Below are 12847 nucleotides of genomic sequence, written 5' to 3'. Positions count from 1 at the left end.
TGTCTACTATAGAATAATGCTGCACCAACAAAAGATTATTACAAAACCATTTATCATTATATATATATATATATATATGGATCGATACAATTCTTCTGTTGATCACGAAAGTTGTGCATATATAAATATAATGAAATAATAGTTTGCTTCTTCATTTCTCTATGCAGTAGCCAGGCTCCTAATGAGTTACTTGTCATTATTTTTTTTTTTGCCTGTAAAAAAACCCTCCCTCAGAATTTATTCTCCATTTCAGCCCAGAGATTTACAGCTGGAAGGAAATGGGAGAAACAGAACCAGGCCATTGTGACATTGTTAAATGAGTCAGATTGTCAGGTGTACATACAGAAAAGGAACAGCCATTGCGCGCTTTCATATATGTCTGATAACCAAATAATGTATTTTTAACCAAGTTGGCATTCAAGGTGTTTTAATGCTAAATTGCTTCAAACCCATGGATAGTACTGAAATGGAACAATATAGGGAAGATGTATCAAACGAGAGAGATAGAGTTGAGAAGTTGCCCCTAGTAACCAACTTGCTTATAACTGTCATTTATATAGCACAGTCTATAAAATGACAAAAACTGGTTGCTTTGGGAAACTTCTTTTTATCTTGTTCAGAGGTTTGATATATTTACCTGTAGTCTCAACTGCTGTCTTTTGTATAGGTGTAATATGTAATGATTGCCAAATAACCTGTGATATCATGGTATGCCATGAGGTGCCTATTTATCATTTGTTGCTTGCTTATTGCATCAGTGAAGGAGATGTATGTAATGAGCAAGAGAGATTCCTCCTGTGACTCTGTAGTTTAAGGGCAACAGCAGCTAACGTAATCTGGGCAAAGCTTTTTGGTAAATTGCCCGAGAACGCAGTCCCCACTGCGGACTGTGGTATCATGCATTACGTAGCTTTTGGTAAATACTACTGTTTCTACATGATTTATAGGGAAAAGGCATTAATAAATAGGCCCCTAAATCAGGGGTGTAACTACCATAAGAGCAAGGGGGGAAATGCTGCTATGGGGCCCAGAGCTCAGGGGGGCCCATCTTCCTTGTCAAAGTTACATATGTTATATCCATTTTTCACCATTGGGTGGTACATAGGGGCCCTAACAAACTTTTGCTATGGGGCCTTCAAATACCTAGTTACGCCCCTACCCTAAATGTAAGTTGTCACTTGCGAGTCTAAGGCACGATCGGACAGCGAGGGAGGCAAATTGCTTTGCCGTTGCCAGCATTTCTCTGCCATTGCAAAAGTAACTGGTCCCCTTCAAACCTATTAAGATCAAGTCCATTGACTTCAGTTTTCGCTTATGAGTGTTATATGCAAATACATTTGCAACAATGAAGCTGTTCATTCGCTTCATACTTTTGGTTGGAGGCTATTACATTTTGCAGGTTGAATGAAAACATTGTTCATTTGCCTTGTAGAATATTTTGACAGTACAGTAACTGCCCGTACACTTGCTGCATAGGCCGCAGGGAGGGGGACACAACGCGACCCCGGGCCAGCGGGACCCGCGGCCAGATGGCAGATTATGGTTGATCTGTAGATATATCTGTTTGCTATGTATCCACCTATAGCAGCATCAGCAGCAGCGCAATTATATTTATTTTGGTGAACACCTGCATGCCCACATGTAAGCTAATTGGAAGTAATAGGGGCTACATCCACAAGCGTCTTATGCTGGGCATACACTATACAATTATCTAACAGATATCTGTTCAATCTGGCTGGTTGGAATGAAAACCTGGTAATGTATGGAAGCAAATGACAGTCTGGTCTTAAACACTGGAAAACAGACAAAAAACAATTGTTCAAATTGGTTACATTCGTGTGTTTTAACCAATTTGTCTGAATAACCATTTTTGTCTGTTTTCCAGTGTTTCTGAGCAAATGATCGACTGTCATTTGCTCCTATACATTGCCAGGTTTTCATTCCAACCAGCCAGATTGAACAGATATCTGACAGATAATTGTATAGTGTATGCCCAGCATTCGTAAAACCTCTAAATGTTAACACATAACATAACTATGACACTCAGGAGGGAACTCAATTAGCTGCGGGGTTGTGAGGAAAAATCCACGTTAAAATGCATATTCTGCATTGTATCATGGAGGGAAACACACTGATTCCGCTACTTACATGGAATTCATTGGTCAATGAATAGCAATTCTCCTTGTGGAACAATCAATTAGCTGCAGGGTATATCCCATGGCTTACTGAATTCCCACCTAATTGATCTCTGGAAAATTTCCTTCCCTTACATTTCCCTTCTCCTCCCTAAATGTACAGTATATTTTAACTGAAAAAAAAAACCTTAGGTTTTAGTATAACTTCACAAATGACAATTACTCTTTTACTATGGGATTTGGCAAATTATAACTATAAGGTTGATAGCTCCTCTTTTAATCTAATATTAGGAGACCTAGTTGATATAGAGCAGTTTGTATGCTTTCTTACTGTATTACAGTTCTATTTCAAAGAATTTACAGTCAAAGCTATAATAATCTCTGTTAAACTATAAAAAATTAGATTGTTTCATTGTTACAGGTACGACATCTAACTGGACTCAGCTTCCACATCCACTTTTCAAGAGAGTTGTCATTCTCCTCATAGATGCCTTGAGACAGGACTTTGTATTTGGAGATAAAGGGAAACAGCATATGCCATATATTACAAATCTTATAGAAAAGGGAACAACACACAGCTTTATAGCAAAAGCAACAGCTCCAACTGTCACAATGCCCCGTATAAAGGTTTGTACTAATGTATACGGTATTAACTGAAGTATATCATTTTTGTTAGCTCACTGTTGGGCTTTCAGCAGGCAGGCCTGCAAAGTTGTTTTCTTATCTTCCTTGAAACGTCATATAGCCCCTAATGCCTAGTTTTCTCATGTATGAGACACTGTTTATACAAATAAGTGGACTACTATGATTTACAATATCTTCTGTATTCTTTTTCCTTGAAAGTTTTCTTGGTACTCCATTTTTTTATTTAATTGTGATAAAATGACATACACCAAAGCAAATAATCTCTACCAGACTGTCGGTGGGCGACCCAAGGATGCAGCCACATTTTATGGCTTGGAGTCCATTCTTGAACATTGATCCGTGGATAATCAGAACGAGGCTGACTAAGCTATGACACGAAAGCGAAACTTATTGCAAGGTCCCAGTCACGTGTTAAGACCCCAGAGCCTGGACCTCTGACTACACATAACCCACAGCCGCACTCCATCTCACTGACATAGTTCCGGCAGCAAGGATGAGCGCCGAGAGGGAGGGGGGTACTAATTGCCCGAGCTTTTGGAGGGGCCTGGCAGGTTCCCGGGTCCCTCCCCCCTGACACTTCTTACCTGTCAGTGGTAGCAGCCTCTCTCTCCACCCCAGCAAATGCTGCTGAGTGTCAAGGAAGGCTGCTGCCACTGCATGCAGCAGTCTCTCTGCCTGCATGATGTGCGGAGGGGAGCTATCACACTTATCGCACTGCCCCCCTCCCCCCTGAATACGCCCAATGCTGTGGGGTGCGTAGCGTCTTTGCTGCTTAGGCTTTTTAAAATATTTCTTTGTAGGGGGTGTGTCCACTAAAGGAATGAGTTCTAAATGTATTTGCGTTCCAGCCTAAGACTGTAATGCACTTTTTAAAATGATTGCATGCTGATATTTTGTTAGGGCGGACTTATCTCTGTATATAAAAAAAATAAATTAACATTCCCTACTGGTGTAACACCTGCAAAATTCTGTACTGCCGCCACAGGGCAGACGGTTGATTCTGAATGCGGCTTAAGCTGGGCACACCCACCTTTTCCTACCTGGTCCATCCTGGAACTGTGTATCCTGCATAGCACAGAGACCTCCGCCTTGCTGGACTCTGCTACTAGCTCCTCTATCCTATTGTAAATGCGCCACTAAAAGCCATAATAAAAAGCAGTTCTAAAGAGCACATGTTAGTGCACATAGTGGCAACTGTGTCTAACTTCTTATGTGTCTCGATGGAGACTGACTCCCGTGCTTCTAGATTTTTAGCCTCAACTCTAGCCCATCCCCTCATTATCGTGTACACCAAGAATGCCCTAGTGTGGTCGCTCCTGCCTTGCAATTTTGAGAAGGAGATACCTGACAGAATACTATTGACTGAGGCCCTCGATGCCCCCTTCCCTCTTACCTTTCTCAGAAATGCTAACTGTTGCTGCAGAGTATTATGCATTGATCTTTTACTGCAAGGAAGGGGAACCTCCTGCCCGGGGGCTGTATAAGGCCCTCAGAATAATTTGGTCTGGCCCTCTGAGCGTTTTTCTGCTAGCTTCATCTGGCTAGCAGGGTGCCTAGAATGGCACACTGCAGCCAGAATCTATGCAGCAGTGCTGCCTGGAGTGTCCTTAGGGCACTTCAGACGGTCACACCACTGCCCTTACAGCTCCCTGGAGCATCCTTAGGATGCTCTGGGCATTGCTGTAATCACCGGCGATTGTGGCCCTACCAGTGGTGTCCCTCCCCACAGTGTCACCCGGTGTGGGGAGGGACGTTGTGTTGCGTGGTGGAGCCGCGCGGCGCCAAAAGGGACGTGACCTCATGGAAGGGGGTGGCCGTACCCCTATGGTCCCGTTATCACTAGGGGGGGGGGGGGGGAAGTGTGTAGTACCGGCTGGCTCTCTCACAGTGTCAGGAGCCGTACAATTACTGTATAATTAAGTGCAGCACCCGGCTCCTGTCACTGAGGGGGAGTCTGCATTTTGGTGTCACCCCTCAGTGAGGGACACCCGGGTGCGGCCCGCACCCCCCCTTGTGACGCTACTGGGCCCTGCCATCATGTTATGTAACGTAGACGGGCCGTGGCCTGCCCCGGGCAAATGATGATGGATATACATATATCAAAATGGCCCTCGGCAGAGAAAAGATTCCCCACCCCGTTTTACTGTATACAGTAACTTTATAGTCCATGCAAACTTAAGTTAAGTGCTTAACAATGGCATTGTCTGTTTAGCATACAACATGGCAGCGGTGACAATGAGCTACTAAAGAGGCAGAGTTATTCTTTAGTGCAAAGAGTCTTTTTGTATCTTATTTTTTGGTTCTCTGTAGGTGCGATATTTAGGATAAATGCTCTGCCTTTCACAAAAGGAACAGAATAGAAACTCCTGTCAAATGTAAAATTTGCAAACAAGGGAATGCACCATGGCATCAAATGAATGAAGTCTATCAGTTTTTTGCACTTTAACGAAACTTCATGAATGAAACTACTGGCATGCCTCAGATTAATTGACTTTGCACTAATATCGTGCTTCAAACCATTCAGTTTCCACTAACCATTTCTGGTTCTACGTTTACAGGCCTTGATGACTGGCAGCATACCTGGGTTTATTGATGTTATTATGAACCTCAACTCTCCAGAACTGCTTGAAGACAACTTGATATGGCAGACAAAGCAATCTGGAAAAAGAATAGTATTTTATGGTGATGATACCTGGATAAAACTTTTCCCAAAGCAATTTGTGGAGTTTGATGGGACAACATCATTTTTTGTCTCTGACTTTACAGAGGTACACTGATTCAGGCAGTTTTATTTCCGTTTAGATTAAGGTAGTAGAACTGCTCTTCAAATTAAAGCACCTCTCAAATAAATCTGATGAATGGTTCAGTTTTCAATGTCTTATGTATTCTAAACTTGCCATCCATAATGTACATTTTGGTGTCCAAGAATTATATTTTGTAACTGAATGAAATGCTTCTATCCCAGTGAAATGTTCCTTTTGTTATGTCATGTTTAATGCATATTTCTGTAAATGAAAGTGTCAATGTGGGATGACAGATTATGGGCCTTATTCAATTAGCGGCGTGAAAACGGCAAATGTTTTTGTTATGTTTTGTCAACCAAGATTTTTGCGGTAGTTTTTCGCCAAAGTACGCAACTTATGAATTTTTGGGGGGTAATTCATCTTTGGGAGGGTGTCCGAAGGGTTCTGAAAGAAATCCCCACATTTTAGGAAAAATAGGGATTTGCATTGGTTTTTTTTTATCCTGGTCTGGGATGGAGAACTTTTCTCTTTTTTTTTTTTTCCCTCCGATTTTGTCTGTTTTGGCGAAAAACATCAGTTTTCGGCAGTGGCGAAAAAAAACAGCAGTTTTCACTGCTAATTGAATGCGGCCCTTTTATCTATATTTCTTGATTTATTTTGTGGCTAAATCTATGAATAATCTACTTATGAACATTATATCCTTTGCTATGGGTTGCCAGCAGAGAGATACAGCATAGTAATACAAATATATATATAATATATTTGTGAAACCTAACTGCATTTGGATGTATATTACTGTATATGGGACAATTCTTATACTATATATAGCTTTATTCCTCTATCACTCGATATTTTGACCCATATAAACTTTTTGACACACTTCCTTCCACCCTTTAACACCCACACCACCGCTAGAATACACCTAGCCATGAATTTTAGGCCCCTAGATCGCAGTGTAGCCATTTCCTGGTCTGGGTAGATGCTCTGGGTCTCCACTGTTAATCCTTTAACTCCTCAGTGGTCCCTGTGACAGCCCTGGAGACTGTGAAGCATATACACAATACTGTTATCTTTTGGGGAATCGGATAAAGTAGCAGCATGTCCTTTGATGACACAGGTCACATGACCAGTGGTAATACCTACTGATTGTAAACTGTATAATGAATGCTTCCGACCTTTTTACAGTTATACCCCTTTCAGACATACGACCCGGGAAATTTCCTTCTCAGACCCAGGAATTTCCCCTGTGTAAAATCCTGGGTATTTGGTGGAGACCCCCCTTTCACACTACATAGTCTACCCGGGAAATTCCCTTTCAGACACAAGCCGGGTATTTCTGTTTTATACACACTGGATGTCTGATAATACCTAGTGTTGTAGGTGCTTATAGAAAGCGAGATGACTGAGACTGCAGTGTGACCGACATTTATCCCACGCTGCTGCCGTAGCTTCCCCACCTCTCACTTCCTTCTCTGACAAGTCAGCGCCACAGCCTAATCCGGACATGTCCCCCGAGATGTGCTAGGGGAGAGCGGGGGACTAGCCAGGCTGGAGCCAGTACTGCCATTCTGTAATGGGTCCACGGGCTGCAGTGACAGGGGAGGCCCACTCTTGGAGCCAGGTTGATGGCGCTGCGCTAGAGCCGAGCTTGGTGACCCCGTGAAACCCCCGCCCCAGTGACTCGGAGCCGCCTCTTCTAGCATCCTGCCCCTCGCATTGCCCCTCGCATTAGGGGCAGTAGTGGTGGTCCAGCGGGAGTGTGGACGGGTGGTGACCGGCAGCGCTGAGCGTCCTATAGGACGCTCTGCGCTGCCAACTCAGAGCAGCAGCGCTGAGCGTCCTATAGGACGCTCTGCGCTGCCAACTCCATGTAAAAGCTGCTTGGTGCTGCCCGGGAGTAGTAAATTCCCGGGTAGCACCATTCAGACAGAGGCAGGGTAAAACCCTGGTCGATTGCAGGGGCGGCTACCCGGGAACTCTGCTAATGCCGGGTGTCTTTTTTTTTTTTTTGCCGAAAATGCATGTAAGTGGTGATGAGATGTGATTATGAAGCACCAGGAGACTGTGCTGATTAATTTGATATGTGACACTTGTATATCTGTGTGCGACTAAGTCAGATAGCTTTGTGAAGTGCTACGATGCAACGGCCGCAGCTTTTTTCCACGCCAGGTTCCGTTTACAGTCTGTCGCACACACATATATACAAGTGTTGCATATCAAATTGATCAGCACTGTCTCCTGGTGTGTCCTAGTCTCATCCGACCTAGAAAAGTTGTATGGGACCTGGTGGCTCACTCATACCAGGCATATTGCGCTGCATGGCGTATTGCGGCTAGGTGAGCAAGGATACACCTGTATGTTATACAATATACAGTATATATTTTTACCATGGGAACAGTGATCGTTTTACACTATTTCCTTAGGCATGTTAGTTTATCTAAATTATAGCTAATAGAAAATGATAAATAAAATATGGAGGATTTTCCCTCTCAATTTTAGTTTAATACATTTAGTAGCAATTTTACCTTTTGTTCATATTTACAGGCTGCATTTTTTTTAGTATGACCTGAATATACATTTTTTATTTTTTGAGTTTTTGTTTCAGGTTGATAATAATGTCACAAGACACTTGGATGATGTTCTGAAAAGGGATGATTGGGATATGCTGGTGCTTCACTATCTTGGATTAGATCACATTGGCCATTTAACTGGCCCACACAGTCATTTAATCGGAATGAAACTCCATGAAATGGACCTTGTGGTGAAAAAAATTCACTCTGCTCTGATGTTAAAAGTAAGCAATTTGCAGTTATTGTTTAAATGTATTTAGTTATTTGTTTATGAAATCTAGGCAGAATAAAGAAAATGGATATATTTGGGACCCTTCTGTAAATCATTAAACAATATAATCACAGTGGCATATGAGTAAAGAAAATTACTTCTCCCCCCCTCTCTGGGGACCCATGACATTACTTACGTTTCTAGTTGCTGCCTCTCACCACTGTAAATATAATAAAATTTGTATTGCTTGTTGAGCTGGAGTGTCCTGGGAAAATTCAGCCATCTAGGCACGTGTTGTGTAGTGATAATGATGGGGAAGGATCACAACCTACTGTCATTTGTTATACAAAAAAGTAACTGGAAAATCAGCCTTAGGCGCTGACTGGAGCCACTAAACAAATATCCCCCTGCAGCTGTACAATATGGTAGCAAACCAAAAGCAAGAAACAAATGAACTAAATCAATGAACAGCGCTGAAAGAATAGAAAAATATATATATGTAAATATATTCTTGCGAAAAGCCCATCAAAGTAAAATAATTCACATTTATTATCTAGATCATAAGATTCTGACACAGTAACACAAAATAAATACAGAAAAATACAATGAAAAAATAATGAATAATATAAATATATAAAAAAGATACATATAAAAAACAATTGAAATGTCCACTGTAATTGAATAAGTAAACTGTTGCAGTCCCTCTTTTACATATTCAATTATAGTGGACATTTGAATTGAAAATATATAAATATATATATATAACGCTGAAATAGATAGATATATATATATATAATTATATATATAAAAAAAAATTCTATTTCAGCGTTATACAAAAAAGTAGCAGGGGATAACTAGTTAACTGTAGGGAAACTACTATACTCGCAGTACTTGGCTAATTTCAGTTAGATATTGTTTACTGCATTGTTAGTTGAGTGACAATGAAACCACATCTTGTTTATACTTATTCTTTTACTACGCCATATTTTATTGTTATTTGCCTTTTGGCCCTGTCTTGCATATTTTCTTGCAATTTATTAAGGTGAAACGGTCCTGTAGTTTAGAAAAATAAATCGCATACAGTAACTACACCCCATATACACAAGCTTAATTGCAGTGAACGATTATTGATCTGTCTCTGTCTCTTTTATCCATGGGGCTGGGGTTGTATGGAGTAGGCTAAAGAAGTTCTGCGTTTGGTACCTCTTCCTGCAAAAAGGCAAAACAACCTGGTTTTGTCTTTTAATTTATTACCGTTTTTAAATCTATGGTCTAAAGCAGTGATTCCCAACCTCGGTCCTCAAGGCACACTAACAGTCCTGGTTTTAGTGATATCCATGATTGTGCACAGATGGTTTAATCAAAATAACTGAGGCACTAATTAAGTCACTTGTGCTCAAGTATGGCTATCCCTAAAACCTGGACTGTTAGTGTGCCTTGAGGACCGTGGTTGGGAACCCCTGGTCTAAAGCTCCGAAATTACGTTGGTTCCTGGCTATAACATACACATGGGCCTAATTTTTTTTAATTGTTTGTTTTTTGTAACTACAGGATGAGGAGCAGTCTTTGCCAAGTTTAATTGTTGTCTGTGGTGACCATGGGATGTCGGAGACAGGGAGTCACGGGGGATCATCTGATGAAGAAGTACAAACGCCACTTGTGTTAATTAGCTTAGCATTTCAAAATAAAGCAGGTACCACTTTGTAGTGACTGAGTCTTTCCCTTCATTTTTTTATTTTAAAATATAGGGGTCTATTTATCAAGCAGTGAGAAGTGAACCAGTAGAGAAGTTTCCCGTAGCAACCAATCAGCTTTGAAGTAGCATTTATCAAGTACAGTCTATAAAATAATAGGTAGGAGCTGATTGGTTGCTATGGGCAACTTCTCCACTGGTCCACTTCTCCAAACTCTTCACTGCTTGATACATAGACCTCATAGGTTTTTTTTTTTTTCCATGGCAATTTCTGGTTTATACAAATGCTCAACATACTGTGACTACACTATTTGTCAACCTTTTAAGGGAAAAAACAAAATATATATATATATATATATATATATATATATATTATTTTTTTTTTAATCTATTTCTCCTTTGTTCTTTTTCGGAGAACTATGTATTAAAAAGTAAAAGATTTTGATGTTGTAAAGTAATATCTAGCCACTTTTCAGTACTGGTGACTATTAGTGAGTACTCCGCTCTACTCCCATGACTTGGCTGTAATTGGTTTGATAAAGTTGGATCATCCATTCCCCTGACATCTATTGCTAATGCATGTGGAATTGGACCCTATAAACTGTGTTAAGTGGTCTAGTGTAGAGCCTTCATACCTGCATTCAAGCCTGCATTTGCCCGACCACCCCGCCCTCACCACCCACAAATGGCACTTCCTGTCAGTCACTGTGCTCTGGGTCTGCGTAGCCTCTGCAAACGCAGTTTCCATCGCAATATCTAGTCCATGCACTGCAATGCATGCGCAATGCGAAATAATCGACCGATTGCGTGTGTCTGCATCCGTGCGTTCCTTGCTAGATGAGGCCCTATGTTTTGTTTTATTTTTTCATTTACAGTATGTTTAAAATCTATTAACAGTTGATCAAAATAGACCTTTCTAAAAATACCATCTTTTTGTATAAAATTGAAGGCCTTATTGCTGCCGAGTATTTACTGTACAATGAAAAAAACTAATTATGAGCTGGTGTTCTAGTGGTTGTGAATGGGAGAAATGTGGTATTTTTACTTTGCTGTGGATAGAAAATCCGTTATGTGCTGCAGAGTGTGTGCAGATGTAACACATGCATAGGTGAAAGTGCACTGTTTGTTTATAGTACTCATTCTTATATTTTGGGGACTGCATTTGTGCATCGTCAGAAGACGTTTGGTGTGTAATTCTATTGCGTTGATATGCTAGACATATGGATGTTTATGACAATTTGGCTTTCTCTAGGTACGTTTAAGGTGCCGGAAATCATCCAGCAGACAGATCTGGCTTCCACATTAGCACTGGGCCTTGGATTACCAATCCCCAGGAACAATTTGGGAATGCTTATACCGCAAGTGGTAGAACAAAAGGCCATGAGAGAGCAGCTGCGTTTTTTTCATTTAAATGGATATCAGCTCTTATTGCTTCTGAAGGAGAATTTAGAGGGCTATGACAAAGGTAAGTCCCTGGTTATCAACGTGTGTGTGTGTGTGTATAATTTTATATTAAACATATCAATAATACAAATAGTGGGACCTCAAAATGCAAAAAAAGGACATATTAACCATTTGCAGTGCTCCTTTTTAGGAATTCAACTGCCCCAGATTGATTTTCTATCTATAATCTGCTTTTAGGATTTAGATTCTGCTCCCCACTCGCATGTGGACAAATAATGCGATATTCAGTAGAACATGAAGTTGCTCCAGGATCAGACACACTATACATGAAAGTCCGGCACCTTACCAGTGTACTCCGTTAGTAGCTGATGCAGAGATGTTGCATGTTTGTACACTGCACAGGATCTCCACTTGCGACTGGGGAGCTGGAACTTGGCTGTGGCAGGCAAAGTTTAGTGAGGGTGTGGCAACAGAATTGCAAGCTATGCAGAGTGTCCATAAACCTATAAATACCAGGTGTATCACCAGCTAGTATAGCAAACCAGTAGGGGGAGGGAGCACCACAGGTTGCGTACAACTCTGCATATGGGCAAATATAAAGCTTTATTTTCATGAATGCAATGTGGGAGCGTATATGGCCAATTTATGTTCATCAGAGGCATAATGGTGACAACTCCAGGGTCTTATTTATGTCCCAGGTGGCCAGTCGTAGCTGCTCATTAATTAATAACCAGCAATATTCAAACAGGCAGAACACATGGACAAATACATGCTTGTGAAAATCAAACCTACTCAATGTACTTAACTTTCAGAAGTTCAAAAGTTTGTTGACAAATCCAAAAAAAAAAAAGTGTTTTATTAAATAAATTAATATTACATTAATTTAAATTGCCATGCATAAGTGTGTTAAGATGCAGATAGACTAAGAGACAGAATGCCAGATGGTGTAATGGTTAGCATTACTGCCACACAGCACTGAGGTTGTGGGTTCCATTCCCACTACGGCCCTAACTGTGTGGAGTTTGTATATTCTCCCTGTGAGTTTCCTTCGGGTACTCCGGTTTCCTCCGACATTCCAAAAATATACTGGTAGTGTGTGCCTCAATACGGCATGCAGCTCGATATGCCTGGCGTGAGTGAGCTGCCGGGTCCCGTGCTACTCGTCTAGTGTTGGGCATCTTTTTATGGTGAAAATGCATCTAGGTCGCAATGTGATGCCCCAGGAGACTGTGCTGGTTAATTTGATATGTGACACTTGTATATCTGTGTGCGCCTAACTCTGTAAATGGAACTTGGGGCCTGAATTATTACGGATTGCAGGCTGCGATTACGCACGCAGGTCAGTTGCAAAAATATGGTAATGACTGCAATCGCAAAGCCATTACCGAGACGCCCACTATTGCTTTAGGAAATTCATAATACTTTGCAGTCCTGCATATACATCG

The 12847-nt window shown here is 41.1% G+C and overlaps 1 protein-coding gene across 1 annotated transcript in view; it reads left to right on the top strand.

Moving 5' to 3' along the window:
* The window catches only part of PIGG (phosphatidylinositol glycan anchor biosynthesis class G (EMM blood group)), a 46163-nt gene that overhangs the window by 524 nt on the left and 32792 nt on the right, over positions 1–12847 (top strand). Inside the window, exons 2-6 of the mRNA XM_088461310.1 lie at positions 2557–2762; positions 5339–5548; positions 8130–8318; positions 9857–9998; positions 11251–11463. Of these exons, the coding sequence (XP_088317436.1) occupies positions 2557–2762; positions 5339–5548; positions 8130–8318; positions 9857–9998; positions 11251–11463 (960 nt within the window). The remainder of the gene's footprint in view (positions 1–2556; positions 2763–5338; positions 5549–8129; positions 8319–9856; positions 9999–11250; positions 11464–12847) is intronic.

The sequence above is a fragment of the Taudactylus pleione genome, unplaced genomic scaffold (assembly GCF_031769625.1).
Source record: "Taudactylus pleione unplaced genomic scaffold, aTauple2 ptg001032l, whole genome shotgun sequence".
NCBI lineage: Eukaryota > Metazoa > Chordata > Amphibia > Anura > Myobatrachidae > Taudactylus > Taudactylus pleione.
The sequence above is the reverse complement of the archived record's forward strand: the minus strand, read 5'-3'. Positions and strand labels throughout refer to the sequence as shown.